General features: G+C 35.0%; 3 protein-coding genes across 4 annotated transcripts in view; 2 read left to right on the forward strand and 1 right to left on the reverse strand.

The window, feature by feature from the left end:
• Positions 1 to 1,272: 1,272 nt before the first annotated feature.
• LOC135691312 (inositol monophosphatase 1) lies at positions 1,273 to 9,869 on the forward strand. The gene is made up of 8 exons (XM_065209142.2): positions 1,273 to 1,471; positions 3,296 to 3,429; positions 5,057 to 5,161; positions 5,643 to 5,688; positions 6,059 to 6,167; positions 7,724 to 7,841; positions 8,974 to 9,125; positions 9,664 to 9,869. The coding sequence occupies exons 1-8, from the start codon at positions 1,361 to 1,363 to the stop codon at positions 9,768 to 9,770; spliced, it is 882 nt and encodes a 293-aa protein (XP_065065214.1). The 5' UTR covers positions 1,273 to 1,360; the 3' UTR covers positions 9,771 to 9,869.
• Positions 9,870 to 10,918: 1,049 nt separating this feature from the next.
• Positions 10,919 to 20,380, reverse strand: LOC135691308 (ER degradation-enhancing alpha-mannosidase-like protein 2). The gene is made up of 12 exons (XM_065209134.2): positions 20,258 to 20,380; positions 19,927 to 20,037; positions 18,917 to 18,956; positions 17,861 to 17,966; positions 17,011 to 17,136; positions 16,311 to 16,448; positions 15,755 to 15,828; positions 15,090 to 15,231; positions 14,364 to 14,488; positions 13,540 to 13,684; positions 12,677 to 12,798; positions 10,919 to 12,068 (listed from the first exon to the last, which is right to left on the reverse strand). Exons 1-12 carry the CDS (start codon positions 20,341 to 20,343, stop codon positions 11,664 to 11,666), a joined length of 1,620 nt encoding a protein of 539 aa, XP_065065206.2. The 5' UTR covers positions 20,344 to 20,380; the 3' UTR covers positions 10,919 to 11,663.
• Positions 20,378 to 22,415, forward strand: part of LOC148960333 (adenosine receptor A3-like) — a 105,657-nt gene continuing 103,619 nt past the window's right edge. For both annotated transcript variants that reach the window (XM_089116056.1, XM_089116055.1), the window contains exon 1: positions 20,378 to 20,891. The gene's annotated coding sequence lies outside the window, so the exon portion shown is untranslated. The remainder of the gene's footprint in view (positions 20,892 to 22,415) is intronic.

The raw sequence follows: 22,415 nt of genomic DNA on the forward strand, positions 1-22,415 counted from the left end.
TCTAAAATTTTTCGAAAATCTGAGGCTGGATTGTTCTTTATTTGTTCTTATATAAATAGGGTGTAAGCAGTGTGATTGCTAACTTTTTCGCTCTAGGGAGGTGTTCAGGCCTCATTTGCCAACAAAGTGAGTGAGGCAGCCTTCTTTTACCGACAAGTTTGAATTTTCACCGAAAAAGCACCCACACATGGCAAAAATCCTTGTTTTTCTTCAAAATTGCATTTTACAGTAGCTCAGCCTCAGCTTGTTCCTAATTTTCGACAATTTTTTTACAAAAAGAGTGTTTAGTTTAGACAATATGAATTTGAATGAATTTTAACAAGAATTTTGGCTACTAATAATGACCAATGCAATAAGAAATTTTTTCATTCCGAATATAAATCGAAGCATTCTTCAATTCAACTGTATTTCTTTCAATTTCCAAATTTAGCACAAAATGACAAGCCTGTGACACATTGTGACTGTGACAAATGAATCAAAACAATAGAAATGTCGACAATTGTATTTGTTTACTGCTGCCCACACCAAGGGAGGGAGGTCCCTAAATTTTGGGAAGGGGTCTGCTGCAAGCACATTCAATGTGGCGAGGGGGAATTCATTCTTGCAAATAGCGTACGAGATTTTCCCTAAATCAAAAGGATTTCTGGGGATTTCCAATTAAGACAATAGGATTTCCACCAAAGGTGTACGAGATTTTTTGGAGTGACTTGCCCCTCGCGCAATGTGGTACAGTTGGCTTTGGCTGGACCATAGTGGCTAGACATCTTTTTACGAAGATGTTATCTTTGGCTAGACCAATTTGAAATTGGCAATTTCTACAAAAAAGGAATGTTGTTGTCCTGACCTTCAAAACTGCTGAGTACTTTCAGGATTTTTAAGGGGCACGTCTGATGTCCTTCTTCCATATTCTGATTGAAACTTCTCTCAACAAAGTGAAATACAAAATTAAATACCTTATTTCTTCCTTGATGAAAAAATATTTCGAAGAAATGCACTGTGTACATCGCATATATCAGCCCAAATAAAAAGTATTTGTGTATTAAGTTTGGAGTTTGTGCCAGGAAAAATGATCTTTCCCTGCACTACATCAATAAATTGTTTTTCCTGATTTAACTAGGAACAGATACAGTCCGCCGCTCGTACTACAGCTACTTTTAGGTATTATTTGAATGAGTTTAATCCAATGAGGTGAAACACATTTACAAATCATATTATGGCTATGATAATGTTTATGATGATGATTTGAAGCTACTGTCAAGATTGCTGTTCAAAAAGAGGCTACTGTCAAGATTGCTGAAAGGATGTTGACGAATATATTTTAGAAACTTCCTGCTGGCTGGAGGTTCATTTGTTGGTTGCAATGGCTGCTTTCGAATTAAATGTTAACTTGATAACTGCCTTAGCAGAGGCTAAGGACCCACGCCTTAGCTATTTATGGACGGCTGTCTCCATTGCACAACAAGCAGGAGCTGTGAGTACCTCCTACCTTAGTCTCCTCAAGTTCTTAAAGAACTCGAAACATGTATTGATATGGTATGGTGGGTGACATGACACCGGGGATGGGGAAAGGTTGCTTGAACAACGTCATAGCAGTAGACAAATATTAAACGATTTTATTCAGTTTAACAGTTTCTGGGACTTTGTTCGGGGTAAATTTTAGAAAGTTGCTGACCATCTTCCTTGTCTTATTTTTTGGTAAACATTTCGACTTTGATTATAAATTATAATTGAAATTTAAAATTATAAATGAAATTTATAAAATAATTACTGCATAGCCTATTGAACTCATTAATTTTTGTCTAGGTTTTTAAAAATATAGAACTAAAAAGAGTTCAATCTTACTTGCAAAGTTACCCTTTTACAAGAAGCTTAGGCAAAATATGATATGTGTATGTCTGGTTTTCCTTAGCTGTTAGCGGTTTTTTGCCATATTACAGTCTACCTTGGGGCGTTATGGCTGGGGGCAGGGGGTATGTGCCCTCCTATCATCAATCATTCTACAATTTGTTGAAAATTTTGTATCTGTTCAGCAAAACAATATTTGCAGTTTATAGAAATGCAAGAAAGTTCAAAGGAAACTAATCAGTATAAAAAGGAAAATGTAGGCACCAGGCTGGAAAACTTGCATATGCTCGCAGCTGGGCTAGACTTCTTATGCTTGCACCCCACACCTCTAGTGTCTAGTGACCCAAAATATCAAATATCTGTACATTTATGCAGGAAATGGCAAGCTTGTCAACTGGTATTACTAAATGCAAGGACACCTTTTTAAAGCTCAAGTGTGAACTGTGATCAACAATGGGCCAAGAGAGGTTAAATAAATTTTGAGCTTGACTTATTCCACACTCAGTTATGATGAAGTAATCTGGAAGTTTGCTGACACACAGTTGCTAAGGAGACTTTCCATACACTAAAAATCACCCAGTTTGCTTCTTCAGATTCTTAAGATATTTGTTATCAGTCCCATTGCAAATTTTATTTTTCATCACAGATACTGATAACTGATGATTATGATTATCCAATGTTCAAATTCAGATGCCGGTTTTTCTCTGATTGAGGTATTGAAATCAGTAAAAGTGATGCTGCAAAAGATACATATTGTTTGCCATGTCTTTCTGCTTTTAAAAAACTGGGCATGTGCTTGATGACATCATAATTTCAATTCAAACCTGTTGTCTGAAGAATTGCAAGCTGTCTCTCTCCTCCCCCCTTAGAGTCACTACCCATGATGCCCCTGAAAGAAGTTTGTTATTCTCACAGTTTATTTTTCACATTCACTTTTCTAATTGGGTTATTTTGTAACATTTAAATGGTAATTTATGAATTATGCCGCTAAATTTTCAGCCAAATCTTATTTTAACTAGCACCTGAGCATTTTGCTATTTGGTTGCTCCCAATATTTTGCAAGGGGGTGGTTGCTCCCAATATTTTGGAAGTCTTTTGTTCTAAAACAATTTGAAAATGTGATGTCATCTTATCAAAACGATAGGCTGAGCTTCTAGTATTTGACCAAGTTTGCCTAGGATGTTAGCTCTTCATTTGTAGTCAGTCTCTTTTGGCTTCCCAAATAAAATCAGCACTTAATGAAATTCTACATTAGTTGTTTTCTTCCTTCCTTCATTAAATACAACATAAAAGCATTTGATGGCTTTTTTGGTTATCAGTTTCTTATGGGGGATACACATACTCTTGAAGCCTCTCAAACTTGCCATTGAAAAACAAGAGGCGTTATTTAAGTTGTCAACCAATAAGATTGGGAATATTTCTTCTTGTTAGGAATATCATAATTTTTTAGATGATAAAAGATGCATTTGAAAAGAGCAAGGAAATTAAGACCAAGGCCTGCTCTACAGATTTGGTGACAGAAACAGACCAGAAAGTAGAAGATTTTATCAAGAAGTCAATCAATGAACAATATCCTGACCATTGGTAAGTATATTTTAAACTTTTGATTGAAGTCCTTCTATGAGATTGTTTGACATATTTCGAGCTCAATATGTTTATCATTAGCAAGTGTTGGATTTGGGCAACTATCCAGATACATTCAATGCTAACTGTTTCCAGATCACACTTCCTGCAACAGTTCATTGTTTTTGAAAAATATTCAATAACCCTTCTCCTTTTCTTTGCATATGTTCAAGACTGATATGACACCAGGGTCATACCGGTCCAGGGAGGGTCATATTGGTCTGGGCAGGAAGAGACTTTATAATGGTTACAAGTGCACCAAAGGTGCTCTTTTAGTTTCTGGTAGGCTTACAGTTGCTGGTTTTAATTTTTCAAATCCAAATTCCACAAAACTAAATGTGTAAAAGCTTGTTTGACATTTAAAATATGTTTTGGATTAAGCCAAAAATTCTGGCTTATTTAGATTTATCTGGATAATTCTCCAAATTGGCCAAATACTTGAATTTTTTAAGCAGCTGTTTCGTTTATTTCTCTGCACCTTTTTGTCGATCATTTCCTTTGAGACCTTTGGGTTTCCTTTGTAAAGTAAAACAAAGAAGGTGAGGTGTCAAAAAAATTCAATCGGATGGTGTTCTTTGTTGCAATTTGAATCGCTTTTGATAGTGCCATAAGATCAATTGAACAGTTATGCATATTGTCTGGATTTAGAAGGCCAAAGACATTAGATTTAAAAGGCCTTACAATTTTTGATAACAAAAATGAATTTTTAATAAAATTGTAAGCCTTTGCACTCTATCTTTGCGCATTGTTGGGTTTCTCGTTTTATTCTTTAAATCTACTTGCTGAAAGTATGTATGTGTTTTTCGCCTGTGAAGCAGTTCTGCTGCCGTGGTCTCTTCATTTCATTGGAATTTGTTCAGCTTCTATCATGGCCTGTGCGCTCTGCAAAAATACATCGAAGTTGTATCAATTAGGCAGGAACAACGCCAAATGGCAAGGAGCAATTCAACGTAAAATAATGTGATATGATAAGCTAAAAGTTTCAAGAGATTATGTCTAATTCACCTGGAGAGGCCGGCAAGGTTTTTGCTTGCCATTGCAACCAAGGCTGGCAACCTCGGGGGTCTTATTGGTCCAGTTGGGGGTCATTTCGGTCTGGGAGTCATATTGGTCTGGAGGGTAATATTGGTCTGGAACTTATATGTTCAATATCACTGCAAATAGTACTCTATAAAGATGTCTTTCGCTTATGCCTGCAGTAAAAATCTGTTTACAATCTTGACCTCTGTACATCAAAGCCTACTTTCTTGGCTAAAAGGCAAATACCCATTTTGAGAGAAAAGACCACAATTTTTTATCACTGGCTGTATATTTCTTCTGATCAGATTGCATTTTGATTTCTGCTTTGATGGTAATAATGACTTAATCATGTTATTTATTTGATAATTCACAAGTGGCAGAATATGATAGAAAATAAAAATCATTATCACATTTTAGTGCCAGTGAAGCCATGAGTGTAAAATTACAGACAAACTTTGTAGCGTTGACTTTTTTTGAGTATTTCTTAGGTTGGTTGAAAAATTGTTCCACAAAATGGCTTGGCGAATGAAGAAACTAATTAAATAATGAAATTTATGTTTGTTAATAGCTTTATTGGGGAAGAAACAGTCTCTGGAGGAGAAAAATGTGTTTTAACAGACAGACCAACGTGGATAGTTGACCCTGTTGATGGCACTACAAATTTTGTCCATAGGTATATTTTGATTTTTTCTCATTTGTTTATTTAGTTTTTATTCAGCACACATTTGCCATTAAAATTTTATTCTGTTTTTGATATTACTTGTTTTTTTGAGTTAATATCTTTTTTGATCCCATGCCTTAAACAGTTGGTGTCCCATGCTTGATACATTTTGAAAATATGAGTTATGACTGCTCTGTTCTCCATCTTGACTAGCAAAATTTGTCATAAAATTTCTTTGAGTATCACAATTTAATGTTTTTCTAATGTTCCATATTAGTTCCATTACAGTATAATTTTTGTAAATGTTCCAAAAAGTTTCTTGCTCAATGGTTTGCTACTCCCAACTCTGTTCTTTTGTCCATCAGAACTGCCCATTTTTTGGCTCTTCTCTAGATGTGCTGTCACTGGTCTTGTGTTCTGTCACTGAGTTTTTACCCTGAGATTAATAAAGATGATGTTTCTTCCTTATTATTGCTGTTCTCTTTCTTTTCAGGTTTCCTTTTGTTGCAGTCTCCATAGCCATAGCAATAAACAAAGAGGTAAGTTTATCTTTGTGCTCTCTGCAAAAATTTGTTATCAATGTCATATACTTTTGAAACTTTTTCATGCTTAAATCTGCCTTAATTTGCACTTTTCAAAAATGCTTTGACAAAGCACACACTCAACCTTCAGTCATGACATTAGCACATAGAGCTTTGCCTTTTTATCACTTGTCTTTCTGTTCTGAGCATTTGGTACCAAAACCAGGAGTTTCCTCATCAAACCAACCATTACTTCATCAATAAGGTTGTAAGTTTCAGAGAGAGAAAGCAGTTTTTGTCAAATTTTATTAATTTTCGTTAGGAAAATAACAGATAACTTTTTATAATAGAATTAGAGCCAAAAACTGACCATAGTTTTTTATTTTAGATAGAAATAGCTGTTATTTATGGATGTATTTTAGAAAAGTTGTATATAGCTGTTAAAGGACAAGGATCATACTGTGGTCAAGAAAAAATATCAGTTTCACAAAGAACAGGTACAGATTTCAGTTTTTTCGTGTCATGATATTATTCAAGGTTAGAATATATATGGGACAAACTTAGGGCAGGGGAGGGGGTGGTATAGGTGGATTGCCATAGTGGCTTTGCCTCCCTTGAAATTTGTAGAGGGGCTAAGCCACCCTTGACAGCTTTTTAAGACAGAAAATTTGTTTAGAGAGTAGCATACTAGCACGCAGTATATTTTATCCATATTTAAGAAATTCGAAATTAGAAATGATCTTTTTGTAGTCAAGATCAGCTATGGATCTAACCATAATTTTGACCGGTTTTAGGCTGTTAATAGTACATAAATATTGCTAAAAGTTGCACTGGTGATGAAAATTTATGATGTAAGCAAATTGTGACTATTTTGCCCTGCCTTTCTCTAAAATGTCAAAATTTTACTCCATTCAGCATGACCATTTATCCTCTTCTTGCAACTTTTGATTCTAATTTTCATGAATTTTTCCGAGAAAGAAGGTCTAATCCCTCAGTACAAGACCTCAGATTCTTATTTGCATTCATATTCCATTTTGTCTCATTTTGTATCAAAGCGAGCTATGTATGTCGATATCGAGGATGATTTTTAGCTGCCAGTTTTTTTAGGATAGAAGATTAATTAGGAAGTTGGAAACTCTGTCAGAATTTTTGCAACAAGGAGAGCTATCCTTACGAAATTAACACTTGTGTAGGGGTTCAATTCAGTATGTAAACAGAAGAACTGTTGTCAGTCAGTCAGGGGAAAATGCAGCAATAGTCGCAATTGAAGTTTTAGATAACGATTTTGAGCGATTTTCTGAAACCTGTGCGACCGGTCTAGATCTGCGGCTGCAAGATTCTCTGTCATAGAAACGTTGTCTGATATGGTAATAAATGGACTCTTTTTTATGAGAACCAGTAAATTTAAGTTCACGCTGACTGTTCTTAATTTTTTTCGAAAATCTGATAGGGTGTAAGCAGTGCGAGTGCTAGCTTTTTCGCTCTAGGGTGGTGTTCAGGCCTCATTTGCCAACAAATTCAGTGAGACAGCCATAATTTGCTGACAAATTTGAATATTCACCGAAAAAGCACCCACACATCGCTAAAAATCCTCGATTTTGAGAAAAAACATTGTTCAAAATTGCATTTTGTAGAAGCTCAGTCTCAGCTTGCTCTCAACTTTTGACCAATTTTGGGACTCGTGTTCTTATAAAATGGTTCTTATAAAAAAGAGTGCAAAAATTGAATACATCATTAAAACTTTGCAAGTGAAATCATCCTCTGTGTTATAACCAGAATTTCCTTTTCCAATTAAATCATCATTATACAGCGCCCTCATTGATAACAGCACTTAGTGTACTTAAGATGTTACCATTTGTAGACATAGTTATTATTAGCCCATGATTTGAAGTCTATTCATCATTGTCAAATTTTTCATTATCTTTAACATTTCATACTATACTCCTTGGATTGTCAAAAGAAAAAGCGCTTTACATATTTTATTACGTTATCGCATGGAAATTCTAAGAATGATAGCTTGATTGAATCTCTGTTTCACAATCTACTCAAATAGACCTTAGCGATGCACTAATTCTGACGGAATGGGGGTCAAACAGGGACCCAGACAGACTTAATACTATTGGTAGCAACATCATCAAAGTGGCTGGGCGACCATCTGGGCCTGCTCATGGGTAAGGTCTTCCTGTCAATGCTAGGAGACGTTTCAAATGTAATTTATAATAAAAATCATTTTAATGATAAAGATATTATTGTTTATGTATTGGTGAACTTGAGAAATGTCGAAAAAGACGAAAGGAAGCAATGTATAAGCATTGGATGGGCACAAAAAGATATGCACTCCTTCTCTATATAAAATTTCTCCAAATTTCTAGAAAAACAAAATAGCAGCTGTGGAGCAGCTAAGAAACTCCCAGTTTTATCAATAAACTTTGCTTTTCCAGTTGTATTTAATTCTTTTACGTGCTCTGATTAATATTCAAAGTAATTGCATTTCAGTTCATTTTCTATTGTATCATGCTCTCTAGTTACCAAACAGACCCTTTAGAACTCAATATGCATAAAAAATCAAGAAACTTTGCGAAGTTTCTGTTAGAAAAATTGTGTATTTTAGATTTTTTCAACTCGAGCTGCCCTGATATTTTTTCACTAGATTGTGTTCTAAAACAGATTGTGCAAAAAACTATAATGGCGACATGTTTCGGATTATTGGTAAAGCCCGATCGTCGTTCCACCTAGCAGTTTTAGAATCTATCTACATAAGCACGAAAAAACCGCTACTGTGTAGACAAAAGGAGTTCGTTTTCACCTTAGGACTCCATTGGTAACATTCTAATAGGCAAGCGGCACTGATTGGTCAACCTTTACAGTCATGTGCTCGTGTTTCTGATTGGCCTATTTCGATCCACAACTGGGTATATATATTTCTTAGCGTAGAGTTTTCGATCTATGTTCTGACGTTTTAAACTCTGAAGAGTGTCAGACGAAAAGCTTTAGTTTACTAAATGTTTGCTTTTTTCAAAGCCATTTACAAGTTTTGTACCACCAAAAGATTGTTTAGATTGTGTTCTAGCTGAAAATGAGATAGATTGTGTTCTACCCTTTTGGTTTAGAATTTAACTCCAGGAGAGGATAATAGATGCTAGGTATATTGAAATATAATAGCAACTACACAGGTGCTAGGTGATCACATTAAGCTTCCAACTTGAAACCATTCTTTTCTACCCTACAAAAGAGAAGAATTTATTTGTAAATTTATCAATTTCGCGCGACAAATGCTTACAAAAACTCCTATTTTGCTCAAAGCGTACGATCGGTGGGCTCAGCAGCGCTCAACATGGCCCTCATAGCCAGTGGCTGTGCCGATGTTTATTACGAATGGGGGATTCACTGTTGGGATATGGCAGCTGGCAAACTAATTATCGAAGAGGCTGGAGGTGTGGTTTTGAGTACAAGCGGTAAGATAATAATTTATTTTCTATCATACGCCATGTTGCATTGTATATTTTTCGTTTTATAGTACGGCTAGTCATTAGCCTGTCATCAAAATTACAAATTGTCCCGTACAACTCGATGTCTGGGGATCTCTTAGCTAGCCATTTTGGTTCATAAAGACCAAACTAAAACTTTTGTCCGAAAAGTAGCTTATTTACAATTTCAATGCAGTTGGGAAGGAGCAGTATACTTTAACGAGGATCGTCTTTCTATATTTTTATGTGTTTAGAATTAGGAAGAGGGAATTTAAAGGTCAGACCTTATAGAAACATGCAAAATAAAGAAAGGTTTTGCAGTTTGGATAATATTCCGAATAAGGAGGAACATTATTATCAGATTTTATCCATATACTGTTTTCACATGGACAAATGACACAAGGGGTTCGTATCTCGAGTGAGTCGATCTAGTAACAGTCGAATAACTAAAGAAGTCCCAGTTCCTTTATAATAAGGGTTATCCATGGGCCTACAGTCTTAATTATCCCTTCTCGTTCTATTATAGGTGAATCATTCGATTTATTAGGTTGCAATGTGCTATGTGGTTCATCAGGAGTATTGCTGTCGCAAGTAAGTGAACAACTGACTCAAATATCTGTCGAGAGGGACTGAACCAGATTCTTTAATAATTAAAATTTTTGAAAGTTCTCTAAATGGTAGTAGAATTATCATAAAGAATTTTTAGAAGAATATTGAAATGAACATGTAAGAGACGAGTTTTTATATTTTCTCTTTGTGGCTTAAGCACTCCTATTGAAATTTTTAGCAGACTGGTTTGTATGTTAGAGAATTTAAAAAAAGCTTAATTTGCTATTGAGATTTGCCATCTGATGACGACTGTAAAAGTATGCTTAGTTCAGTTTACCAGTAATCTCTTGTGCCAAATTTCTAAGACGACTATTCCAATAAAAAATCACAGTTATCAAAGTGCCAAAGTAAATCGAGGCGGCAGAAAGAAAGACATGTTAAAATGCAATCATTTTACTGCTTTTTTAGTCCTATAAATTTTTAGGGTTTTTAATACGCCTTTTGAAGAAGGATTCATGAATGGTTAAAAGCACTATGTCCCGACATTTCGCTGGTCATTTAAATTTCCCATTGGTTGGACTACACAATAAACCTATTGTTACGTACCCAGTCGGCAACGTAAGGCCCATTCTCAATGTTCTCACAATCATAAACGCCCTGCAAAGCCTATTCTTAACTCTGAACAGTTGACTGACGGGACAAAGTGCCTTTAAAAAAATATAATTCACAACTTTTAAGCGCCCCTCGATTAGGCCCCGGCTATTTAAGCGCCCCAGTGAAAAAGTCCGAAAATTGATTAAGCTATAAGCACCAAGGTGAAGAAAAGACGTCATATCGTCTGTGGTTTCTCTGAATTAACAATGGTTCAGTGAATGACATTTCGTCGCCGAGTCATGATTTGAAACTGTCTCCTGGAAATCTAGGATATTGTAAAAATTGCGACAATTCCCCTCTGGAATCCCCTCTTGCAGCTGTCATTTCTTTAGGAATAAAGTCCGCGCACCAAAGACCTGTTTTGGTTTACGATATTTTGGAATCAGAATGGTATTAAGTTGAAGGATTCTTCTAAGAAATTCTGTATAGACATCAGAGATTACATTTTTTAGTCGACAATGTAAGGGAAAGGCCCGAGAGCTGTTAAACAAGTTCTATAAAAGGAAAAGAGGGAGGGATAAGGAAGAGAGGGAGGTAAGATCAAGTTTGTGAGTGTGTGAATAAAAGAAAGGCCACGATAGCAGGCTGCTCGACGAACTCTGATGGGATTCTTGCGGCAAAGAATCGATTAAATAGTAGTAAATAAGTAACACCGCAACGCGACGAGAATGAACAACAACACATAAATCAGTTATGGCTAATGTTTCATCCTGGCGTACGAACTTCATCAGAGCAAAAGTAAACGGAAAGATCAAGTTTACGATGGTTTTAGTTTTAAATAAAGACTGGCCTGGCCATTAGAGTCTGGTTATAAAACATGAAAATCAAAACTGGCCTATAAACAGAAGAGGGAGGTATTTTTGATCACAGTTTGTGTGTCACCGTGTAACTTAGTAAAATCTTGCTAAAAAGCGTTTTTTGGGATTTTGTAACACACACAAGAATCCTCTGTGTGTGTGTCTCATCTGTGAACGCTGCTTACCATAGTGTGCCAAAAATTTCTCTTCTTTCCCAGTACTTTGAATTTATATAGTTTTGAATTAATTTTTATTGTCCATTCCGTTTAGGCAAGTCCATATAGAATGATAATATCTGACACCCTAAATAGCACAGCACCCTTAGTTTTTACCTTTCTTTGAAGAAAAGCCCTTTCCTTACACATGAATACTACAGCGAGAATAATTACCGTTATTAAAGATTCAGATATATACAGATTTAAACTGCCGTTCTGGCCCAAAGGAAATATTCTGAGCAGGCTTTAAATATTCGAAGAGCCCATTTCATCGAACACTCATTTCACACTCATCTGCTCAATAAACAATGCTAACTAAATAGGTCAAATTTATCTTCTAGGTATGCCCCGTTAGCAAACAGTCGTTGATAAAATGGCCTAGGTTTACATTTGTACTGTCCGGTTAAGAAATCTTGGCTGCCTTTTTGCAACTCATCAATTTTATCTGCGTTTAATAATGTGTTTGATGTCCTATTAAAATTTCTACAACAACCAACAGCGCCAATGTCCAGCGGATGCGCTTCAGTGTTAAATATATATCCAAGGCTTCCCATCAAGCATTGCGTCGGCTCGTTGGGTCTTGGTGAGAAGATTGAACCATCACTCTTATGAATAAAATTGTCCTCATCAAATAAAAGGAACAGGTATTTTGTAGTTTCTGCCAAGAAGAACGATTCCATGCGGTCTTCTAATTCATGAGTGTTGACATTGCGTACCTAGGAAAAATATGAAAACGATTTGAAAAATATAAGGATAAGGATAATTAGTGCACAAATCTATTCGACAAGCCATGACAACAACAATCAACAGCTTCTAGAGTTGCTGCTTAAATCACAAATTCATGTTTACATGATAATGTATGTGACAGCAATAACAATAAAGTTTTTGTCATCATAACATATATTTGCATATGATGATGCTCATTGGAAAAATGAACCTGTAGCGAAAGACTAACTTATTTCACTTATTAATAATCATTTATGTTCGTTATACTTCTAAATAATAGAAATCGTGGGAAAATAGATTCTCATTGCCTAATCATACATACCTTACTGAAAACTACCCTATTTGGCAAAACATGCAAAGTCAGAACACGAAATGGCGAAAACAAAGGTGTTATATGTACATAAAAGAATCAGTAAGAAGTTTGGTATGTGCATAAAGAAACAAAACAAAAGAAAGGAAACACAATGTATGGTTAATACAAACTCAAGACGCCCCTGTTCTCAACTGCATCAATTAAAAAAACATTTCTAACAAGTAGCAATTCGACAGAGCAAAGAATCGCCTGGAAGTATGAAGTATAAAAGTCTGCTTAACGTACAGTTGCATATCCACATGGCGTTCTTGTGTGTCTTTCTATAGATTCTAGGATGTCTACTCCAATTTGTAGATAATATGGATCTTTTGTGGCTTGATATAAATACATCGTGCTTTCAATAAGCTCTAAAATCCAAGCGATAGTTATTTTTATTAATTTTATCAATTTGTTATGATGGGCTGCTTTCAAAAAATGACAAAAAACAAAGCGAGGCCAACTAGCAAAAACGAGATAAAAGTTACAATGATTTTTACATGTTGACCTGTTTTATAATAATGATAATAAAAAGAATGCATGCCAAGTGACTTATTATATATGCTTCTTGAGGCTTAACGAGACTAGAAAACATTAAACTAGAAGCATCCAACCTTACATGCGATAGGCTTTGCAAATAAAAAGTGAATTTAGCTAGGAACATTCAATTTTTGTAGCTAAATATGCAAACATTTTGTTAGTTGTTCGCGATACCGCGAAGCACTGGCTGTTTTCAGAACCAATTGTGAAGATAGCATGAAAGTGAGAGGTCCCCATTGCTTATGACAGGGGAAGTTGAAAATAAGCAGAGTCATCATCAAGTTTTGTTTGAGAGGAAGGCTGCTGCTCCAATATGTCTGAAAACAGAAATAAGAATTCAGTAGACACTCCCATTTAAGACTCTTGCGCAACCGGCATGCTTTTCGACTTTAATTCAAAAGACCTTCTTAATATTCTACAGTCTATTTCTCAAGACAATTTACAATTAATTTGTGTCTGGTAATTTGATGTAGGAAATCGTTGTCAAAGACTTGTGTCAATTTTTTATCATACAAAATCAATACAGACATTAATAATGCTGTCATTTTGGCTGATTTATCTCTAGTTTATACCTGGTCTAAGCGGGTAGCCCTCTCTACCATGAAAGGTCTCCGTTGACGCAATCTGATAAAACTCTGGCGTGAATCCAAACTTTTTCCACACACTATGATATTTTAACAGCGTACGGGAAGCTTCTCCTATATCTCCAAGAAGAGTCTGTGAAAACACATTCAAGGCAAATAGGTTAAGCGGAAAATGTTACTTAGCGTCAATGCAGGTTGGGTAGAGGGGCCTTACATAACAGATTTTTCCTCAAAGGTAGCTTGGTTGACACAAGACTACTTAAATTAAACTACAGATACGATTATATTTCAAAGGATTGTATGTATAGCTTAAAGGCACTATGTCCCGATGCATTTCGCTGGCCATTGAAATTTCCTATTGGTTGAATTACACAATAGACCTATTGTTACGTATCCAATCGGCTAATTCTCAATGTTTTCTCGATCATAAACGGGCTGCATTGTTAACTGTGAATGATTGCCTGACGGGATAAAGAGCCTTTAACTACCTTTGTTGAAATAACTTGACGTTAAGATAGGGTTAGCTCTTTAGACGCATTGATGATGATTCTACACCATAAAATGGAACAACAGACATTATTGCAGCAGCAAAACAAATCATGTTATCCAATTTATCTGTAGACCAAAGAGATCCAATTTTTGCAATCTTAATTTGTGAATAGTTGGGCTTGTACAGGATTTTCTTAATATTTTTTTCTGTTGATCTTAACAAAAAGCGCATAACTCTGATGAAACTGTAAAGTTATCAAGGTTTTGTTTTATGCCCACGGCGGAATTCCTTAACAAAGGTCATAAAAAAGATGCATACTAACTTGCAATCCTGGCCAATAGGCATCCAGTGATTGGAAAACAGGCAACGAGATCGATGACTTCTCCATGTGAACCCAAACGTACCAGTCATCGAATTTCAAGTATTTGTGAATCTTTTTATTCAGTTCTAAGGCAAAGATTGAAATGTCATCAGATAAAAGGAGTTTCTTACCAAAGTACGACCCTTTTACTCAATATATTTACACAAACGCATCCCTACACCACTTTCTTTATGATGAAATGAGGTTACCACCAATAAGCACTAAGTATTTGAAGACTCATTCCACTTCAGCCCGTTTTCTTTTTCGCCCGTCTTGTGGATATCCTGTACCCGTTCACATTGCGGGGACTAGAATGCATTGTTCGCCCATTCACGCTGAAACAACAATTAAAATGGAGGAAAAATAATCTGTTATGATGTTATGACCGTTCACATAGCTTCGTTTCTATGAATGTGTTGCGGAGTTAGCAAAACTCTTAGTTTTTTGTGCAGTCGAATTGATCCACTGAAAACTTGAAAACTTTCATTTTTGTACATATCCACTTTAGAGAAAGATTTTTAAAAAAGTTATATTTTTGCACACTTTTGTTCGGGTCGACCAAAACGCTTCCACTATAATGGAAATTTTTTTCTCTGTTTCTGTACAAAACGTAACAGTGTGAGCGGGATCCGAGCGGGACCTAAATCAGCGGAGCTGTAAGCTTGATAGACTCGTATTCTACTTTACCTCTAAACATGTCGACAAGCTTGGTTTCACCAAACATAATTCCACCTTTTACAAGGTATTCAAAGTACGAATCAACCCCTGCGCCAATACCCGAATCAACAGCCGTCCATCTTCCATCAGATACATCAATATGGTTGCCAACCTAAAAGAAAGACCGTGTTTGGGACACATTTCAATTAAAAATGCTTGTAACATACGGCTTTCATTGGTTCAATCATTTTCAATTGCATAATGGTTGCTCAACAAAATGGTTATGGTAACATCAGGGGCGGACACTTGAACAAATATGGGGGGGGGGGGGCAAGCCTATTGTTTTAATAAGATGACGTCATATTTTCCATTGTTTTAGAACAAAAGACCATTGTCCTCTAAACTATTGGGGGACGGTTGCCCCCCCTCGCCCCCCAAGTGTCCGCCACTGGGTAACATGCTTGATAAGTATTTTGCTAGGTTTAGTTAGATATAGGCAAAGACGAAGGAAAGTACTGACATATAACGAAATATCTCAAAAACGACCACCAGACCTAGATTATTATTACTGAAACTGTAAGATCCTAATATACAGAAACAACATCTTTACCTGTCAAGAGAATATCGAGCGGTTCACCAAGGTCTTTAAAATAATTGTTAAGTATTATTAATAAAAATTGTTCAATTATTCTCACCAATCCTTTTGTAGATCTTTTTTTGTAAAGGGATTCCAGTGCCTTCATCGCAGCTGCTTCAAATCTTTGATCTCCTAAAAATATTAATAGTCATTTGATCATCCTTGATAGAAGCTAGGTACACCTACTGATTAGGCTCGGAATTACAATTTGTAATTAGAAATTTACAATTTACAAGTAGTTGAGATTTTTGATTATATTGGATATTACAATCTAGAGGGGGTGTGATGAACCAAATCCTTGAGAAAAAAACCAATTTTTTCGTCATTTTACTGATGTTCTTTTTCTTTGCAAATGAATGTTACTCCAACCCCCGAAACTATTGAAGTAAGTGAAACAAATATTCGTGTTTTCAGTAAGTCTCAACCTCAAGCTAAAATAAATTGATTAATGCTCAAAGGATTGTTACAAAACCAGTAATTTTTGTAAGTTAAGCGTGATTTTACAGGACAAGCCCTACAAAAGAAATGGTAGAGACTCGTACAACTTTTCAAAAGATTAAATTGCAAGTGAAATCTTGTTTCCAATTCCAGGTGAAATGTATGTTTAGAACTACCTGTAAGTTGGGTAAGTGTTGCAAACTCCAGAATGAACGTTCCGACACTGGCGGTACATGTTATTGTCGTTTCACCCTCAGGCACTCCCTTTAAGAGATTGACTGTACCATATGGCATAGAAGTTGAAGTATTGAAAGCTAAAAGACATATACAACTGAACGATAATAATATTTAAACAAAAAGTTTTCCAGGGACACCTAAGTATATCAACTATGGAATTTTTCTTTTAGAAAATAAGCACTAGGCCTCTGAAAGAACTTGGTTAAATGTTTTCTTGATTTTAGCAAAGCACTTCTTGGAAGTTTATAATACTTAAACGATAATGGACGAAGTGCTTTTAAGTTTTCCCTCAAATATGTTGTAGAGGGGAACATTATTTAACTGAAATATAATGTTTAATAGAAAACAAAGTACTGAATCCTTCCACAAAGATATCATACAAGGTTACAAACAAAAATACCATGTCTTTTATAAATGGGGATTTATTTTTATGAACAAATTAATGGGAAGTTGAGATATCAGAATAAGAGCCATCTCTGATTGTTAAAAACGGAATAGTAGGAAATATTTAATATAAAAAAATTCTAGAGGTGTTTATAATTTTAGCCAAGTATAATTCTAGAAGTAATAAGGGGAAAATATCTCACAGCATCGTTATCATTGTAAAATTTCCAGAAAATAAACAAACACATATCAAACCTGGCAATAGTTTTTCAGCAGCTTTTTTTGCTAAATTTAACAGCTTGCCTTGACAAGGCCAGCCTGGTTCTAATACTGTTGTTGCTTTGTTCATAAGAAGATGTGCAGAAAGAAGTCCTCCAATAACTGATAGTGTGAATGAAAAGCAAATACGAACAATCATAGCATTAAAAAGTGCCATTGACAAAATTTACAGTCTAAGTCTACTGTTAAGGTTAGAAAATAAACAAATAGGTTTCTTATATTAAAAAAATTTGATTGATACTATTGCAAATATAGGAAAAAAGAATCAACAAAGCTTTAGGAATTCCTATTAGCTATACATCATAGCCTTCTTATTCTGAATATGTATTAAGGGAGAAACACAGTCACCACTGAAAATCCATAAGTTGACAACTATTCTAAACTCATGTTCAAAAAAATTTTCTTCATGTGTCTTATTGGAAGAGGGCTGCTGTGCATTTTAAAAGAAAGGCTATGTTTTCTTATGACTGACCCAATTGGTTGCTTGATGTTTTACAATCTTTGATGTTTTCAAATCATAATAAGATACACCAATATACAATATGTTGAAATATTTTTCACTGTGCTTGAATCAGAAAGCTTTTCTAACTTTACAAATTCTTTAACAAATGACCTGTATAAGGAAAAATTAGCTCTTAGCAATCTCTACCCATTACACAGGGGCCTCAAATATTGAATTTTTGTTGCTTGATCTTGGTTCTGTACTCCTATCACTCTTTTCAAAAATATTTTCAAAAAAACCCCAAACAACTAAATAGTATATAGAAAACAAAATAGAATAGCTACTAAATTAATGACTTGGTATATTTTGTACAGAGCATCATACCTCTAATATTTGTTTCAAATACCGAAACATTTATGTCTTTTTCAAAGGTCATTTCGTCTTCTATGATTTTTACAACTCTTAGAAATTCAGAAGAGTTCCCCATGATCTACAAAGGAATTTTTTGAAACAAAAATAAGGCATGCTAAAAATGGGACAAAAAATTTCTTGAGAATTATCAACATCATTTTTCTGTTCAAGGGTTCTACTGGCCCCTTAATCTGTTTTCTGCTATATATGTTATCCCATAGTGAGCCTAGAATATTTATGTGTCTACCAACAAGGATGAGAGGAAATAATGTTATCTGCCTCACCAGGAGAAATATTAGTAATGTTAATATCAAACATGAAAAAAACCAACATTCTGAAAAGATTCATATGTAGATTTATACATTAATTATGTAATTTGTGATATCAGTACAACTTAATTTTGGAGTGATATAATTTTCAAATAAATGCCAGCAAGCAAAAATTCCATGCTACTATTGTTCAAGTCTCTTTGATTCAGACTTTATGCAAGGCAGTTATGAAATAAGCTATCACTATCCAAGAATTCTATATATGTGGCCATTTGATAATGAATTAAATTTTATTGCAGGAACTGTTTTAGATGCGACCCCTCTGATTTGAATAAGAGATGACAAACAAGTATGCCACAAACTGCAAACAAAACTGTACACAAAAAGCAAGTGAGGAATTTCTGAAGATTGTGCTCTGTTTTACTATGTTTAGCTCCAATCCACTGGGCAGAGCTATTAAACACACATCAAACTTTGGACAAAGTGATTTTAAAGCAGAAAACAGAGGACAACAAGCTTACTAGGAAGGGCAGAAATATATCAATTTGTGCACAAGTTCAATTTGTGCATAAGTGCAAATATATCATTTTTACAAAAGCATTTGCAAAGTACCAAAGCATTCTGTGATAAAGGGCCTCCCCCCTCATAACACTGAACTGGTAAAAGAAGCATCAGGTCTAAAAAATGCATTTTATTAAGTACTGGACTTTGAAATACTTTCAACTAGTTATTAATGTAAAAAATGCAGGTAGTTTCTTACCAAGAGTGTATCAAGTGAATCAACCAAAGTTAAGTGGTAGCTAGAAAATGATATAGCTAATTATTAATAACTTGTAAAAAGAAAAGAGTTGCTAAACCATGCATTACAGAGCTTTTAGAAAGTGGGGGAGGGGGTCTAAAAACTGTATTAAAAGAGGCTTTACTGGTAGTTTATTACTTAATATTATTTTGGCATTTTTTGGGTAAAGCCCCCCAAGCCCCCTGCTTCCGGCAGCCATGTAGCTGGCTACACTTTTTCCAAATAATATTTTGAAAAGCTGGCATCATTATAATTCCGTGAGCCTGATCTGTTTGTTACATATCTGCTCTCTTGTTTTAAAGCCTGCCCTCCCCCTCAGGTATGGTTCTTGCTTGAGTTTGCCCACCCTAGCCGAAATCTACAGCCACGTGGTTGGCTTCCCGGTGCCTGTAAAAAGGTAACTGATTTGCCTCTTGTGGCTTGTCATGGTTAAGTCATTAAACGTCACGGCTGTAAAGGATTCTATGAAATTGTACAGGATCTACATCAAAACCAGAATCTCCACTTTATAACCAGAACCAAGCTGTATATACAGTATATACCTACTTCTATACCGTATTTTTGGATTGCCACTCCTTTGAATTGAACCTACTACATACAACTACATGAATAAACGACCAAACAAACAAAATGTCTAGCTCTGTCCAATAAACCTAAAACCATAGGCGTAGGAGATGAAGGGGCTGGGGGGGGGGGGGGGTCGATGGCTGCAGAAAAAGCTATGGCACTAAGGCTTTATCCAGATAGTTTTATACTGATGAAGTTATAATATTCGGCAAGAGCACTATTCCTGTTCGAACAAAATGAGACTTCCAATATCATAGACCAAATAGTCAACATCAATCAATAACACATGCAAAACTGACAACTTTAACACTTATGTGGCCTACACTTAGACAAGCACCAGAGATTTTTGCCTAGGATATATACAAGTTCAGAAAGACCATCATATAATAAAAAAATCATCATACCTTCCCCATGTGTCATGACCAGTACATGATATCGGCCTTAACTCATCATAAGGAAATCCATAATTAAGATATCCATTGTAACCATGGTAGAACATTGTTCTTGCTTTTTCTCTGTAAAAGAACTAAAGCTATAGCAGACTTTTCTATCAAGATGTACTACACAAAACAACCAGACTGCATAAACATCTTGTAGCTGATTTGTATTAGAATATCAGATATTGCATAGATGCACATAATGCAAATCTATGGCCCAAATTGATAAAGAATACGAAGACTATAAATCGATAAAGGCAAGTTGGATATGTCATATACCATCACATAGAACACATACCTATACAATTTCATGTCTCTCTTGCTAATACTATTTACTGTAAGCAATAAGGTAACCAAAATGATAGCAACTTTGAAAAGATGCATTTTCGTATCAATAAAGTTTATCTTCAGGCAGTGTAGTACTCTGAAATAAAAAGAAATCAAGAGAATTTATAGGACTGTCAGAAATTTTTACGGTTAAATTTTACACAACGAAATTTTTCAATAAGTTTTGCTGAATCATGTTTTTTAAAAAGACAGCCGGCCTGTTAAATGTGGCTTATTTACTCTCAAGTCAGAGTTCTATTTTCACAAAAGGTGCATATGGAAGGAACTGGAAAACTTATTGTTGAAACTGAAAGAAAAGAACAAAACGAATTTAGCCTCCATGTGTTTTCATTGGCCCAAGCGGTTTGAGGTTTTAAATTTTTTTCAAGAATTTCTTAACATTGCTAATGAGAATATGACATCTATTTAAATAATCTTTCGACAGGGACAAGAAAATACAAACTTACCATTTTTTGTATCAACACTGATGCTCACGGAGTTATACAAACGAGACAGACTTTGAAGAGAGGTCAAGTGCTCTCCCTCCACGTCCGAGTTTCAAACTGACTCGTACATATTAATGGCGGCAAAATTCAAGTAAAAATGTGAGTGCATTTGAAATTTTAATTATTCGATGCCCACAATCCAAATTAATTTTGATTTCTATATAGATGAATATTTTCAATGTGATTTTGTTGATTTGAGATATTTTGTTAAAATTTTTATCAAAAATTGTTAAAAAGCGGATCGGCTAAATTTGTCCAATCCAAGGAAATGTTTAAAAATTTAATGTTCTGAATACTCCATTTTCGTAGTATTTTGGGGAATTTTAGTAGGTACCTGTTTTTCTTAAGAGTTCCTTAATCATGATATCATTAATCTTAACATCTGGGGTAATATCTATATATAGTAAAAATGTATAGTAATATCTATATATAGTATTTACAAGCTAGTAAAAATGTTATTTCCTGTGCCAAAGGCTGTGGAACTAGAAATATATAGGCCTAAGTCTTAGCCCAAGACACACAACACAAGGACATGCTGTGATATGTTGTATTCTGAAAACTTCTTGAAACTCAGGAAGTTTTAAATTTGTGAAAATTGTAGGCAAACACTTAAAGGCATGGTGTCGCGCTACTCATTGGCAATTGTTTGTTGAATTTCGAGGGTCCTTGAAATTAGAGAAGCGTGACAAATTAGTACAACTGATCAATAACAAGTAACAGGCATCCTTTGTTACGAAATGAAAACTCACTGGAATAGAAATTGTCGTGGATGATTTATTATTGGTCTTTATTCCGAGAAGCGACTTTGCGCGGCCTCTTTTATCATATGTCTTTGGGGGTGTCTTTGCATGCTAGCTATTGAATCAGTTTGATCATGCGAGACATATCATTGTCCTGTCTGTATCCTTGCGAGCTATTTTTTGTACATTTAAATCAAAATTCAAGTTGACGCCATTGTTCCAAAGATAAAATATTGCAGGAAAAGATGATTCCCTAAAGATGTGCTGGGGTGCTAGATACAAAAAAACAAGTGCCTGTTGCACAGAATTTACAATTTCCTCCCTTTAGGCTCAACAGCTTTTTCATGTGGTTAATTCTAAGATTTCTCTCTACTCTTTAAATCCAAAATTATTTTTGAATAGCCCTATCCTAGATATGGCAAGGGATGCAAGATTTGAAGATCAATAAGATTTTTCAATGTTAATTTTCATTCTAGTGTCCCATGTAGCTGGTAAATTGGTTCTTTTAACAACTTATTTAGTACAGAATCACAGAATCATGTATTAATAACTTGGTTAAGATTGAAAAAATACTTTTTTGCTTATATATTTTATGTTTAGTCCTATTGTGTCAAGTACTTATATGCTTTATAAGATACCTTACTCCTAGTACATTGTGTTTACAGTGAGACAGAATATTGTCTTAAAATGTTTACAGTTGGTTTAATACAAATTAGCTTGTTAAATCAAATTACAGTTGGTAATAGCCTCTTATGATTAAGTAGATTTATTTACTTTATGGAGTTAAAAATCATAAAAAAATATGTAAACCAAGCTTTCTTGGTTTCTTGGTGTCAATTAAGGGGATGCCTTAATGACCTTTTTTCTTTGATTTGACCAATTT

The sequence above is a fragment of the Rhopilema esculentum genome, chromosome 4, assembly GCF_057945365.1.
Source record: "Rhopilema esculentum isolate cy_ngs chromosome 4, ASM5794536v1, whole genome shotgun sequence".
Classification (NCBI taxonomy): domain Eukaryota; kingdom Metazoa; phylum Cnidaria; class Scyphozoa; order Rhizostomeae; family Rhizostomatidae; genus Rhopilema; species Rhopilema esculentum.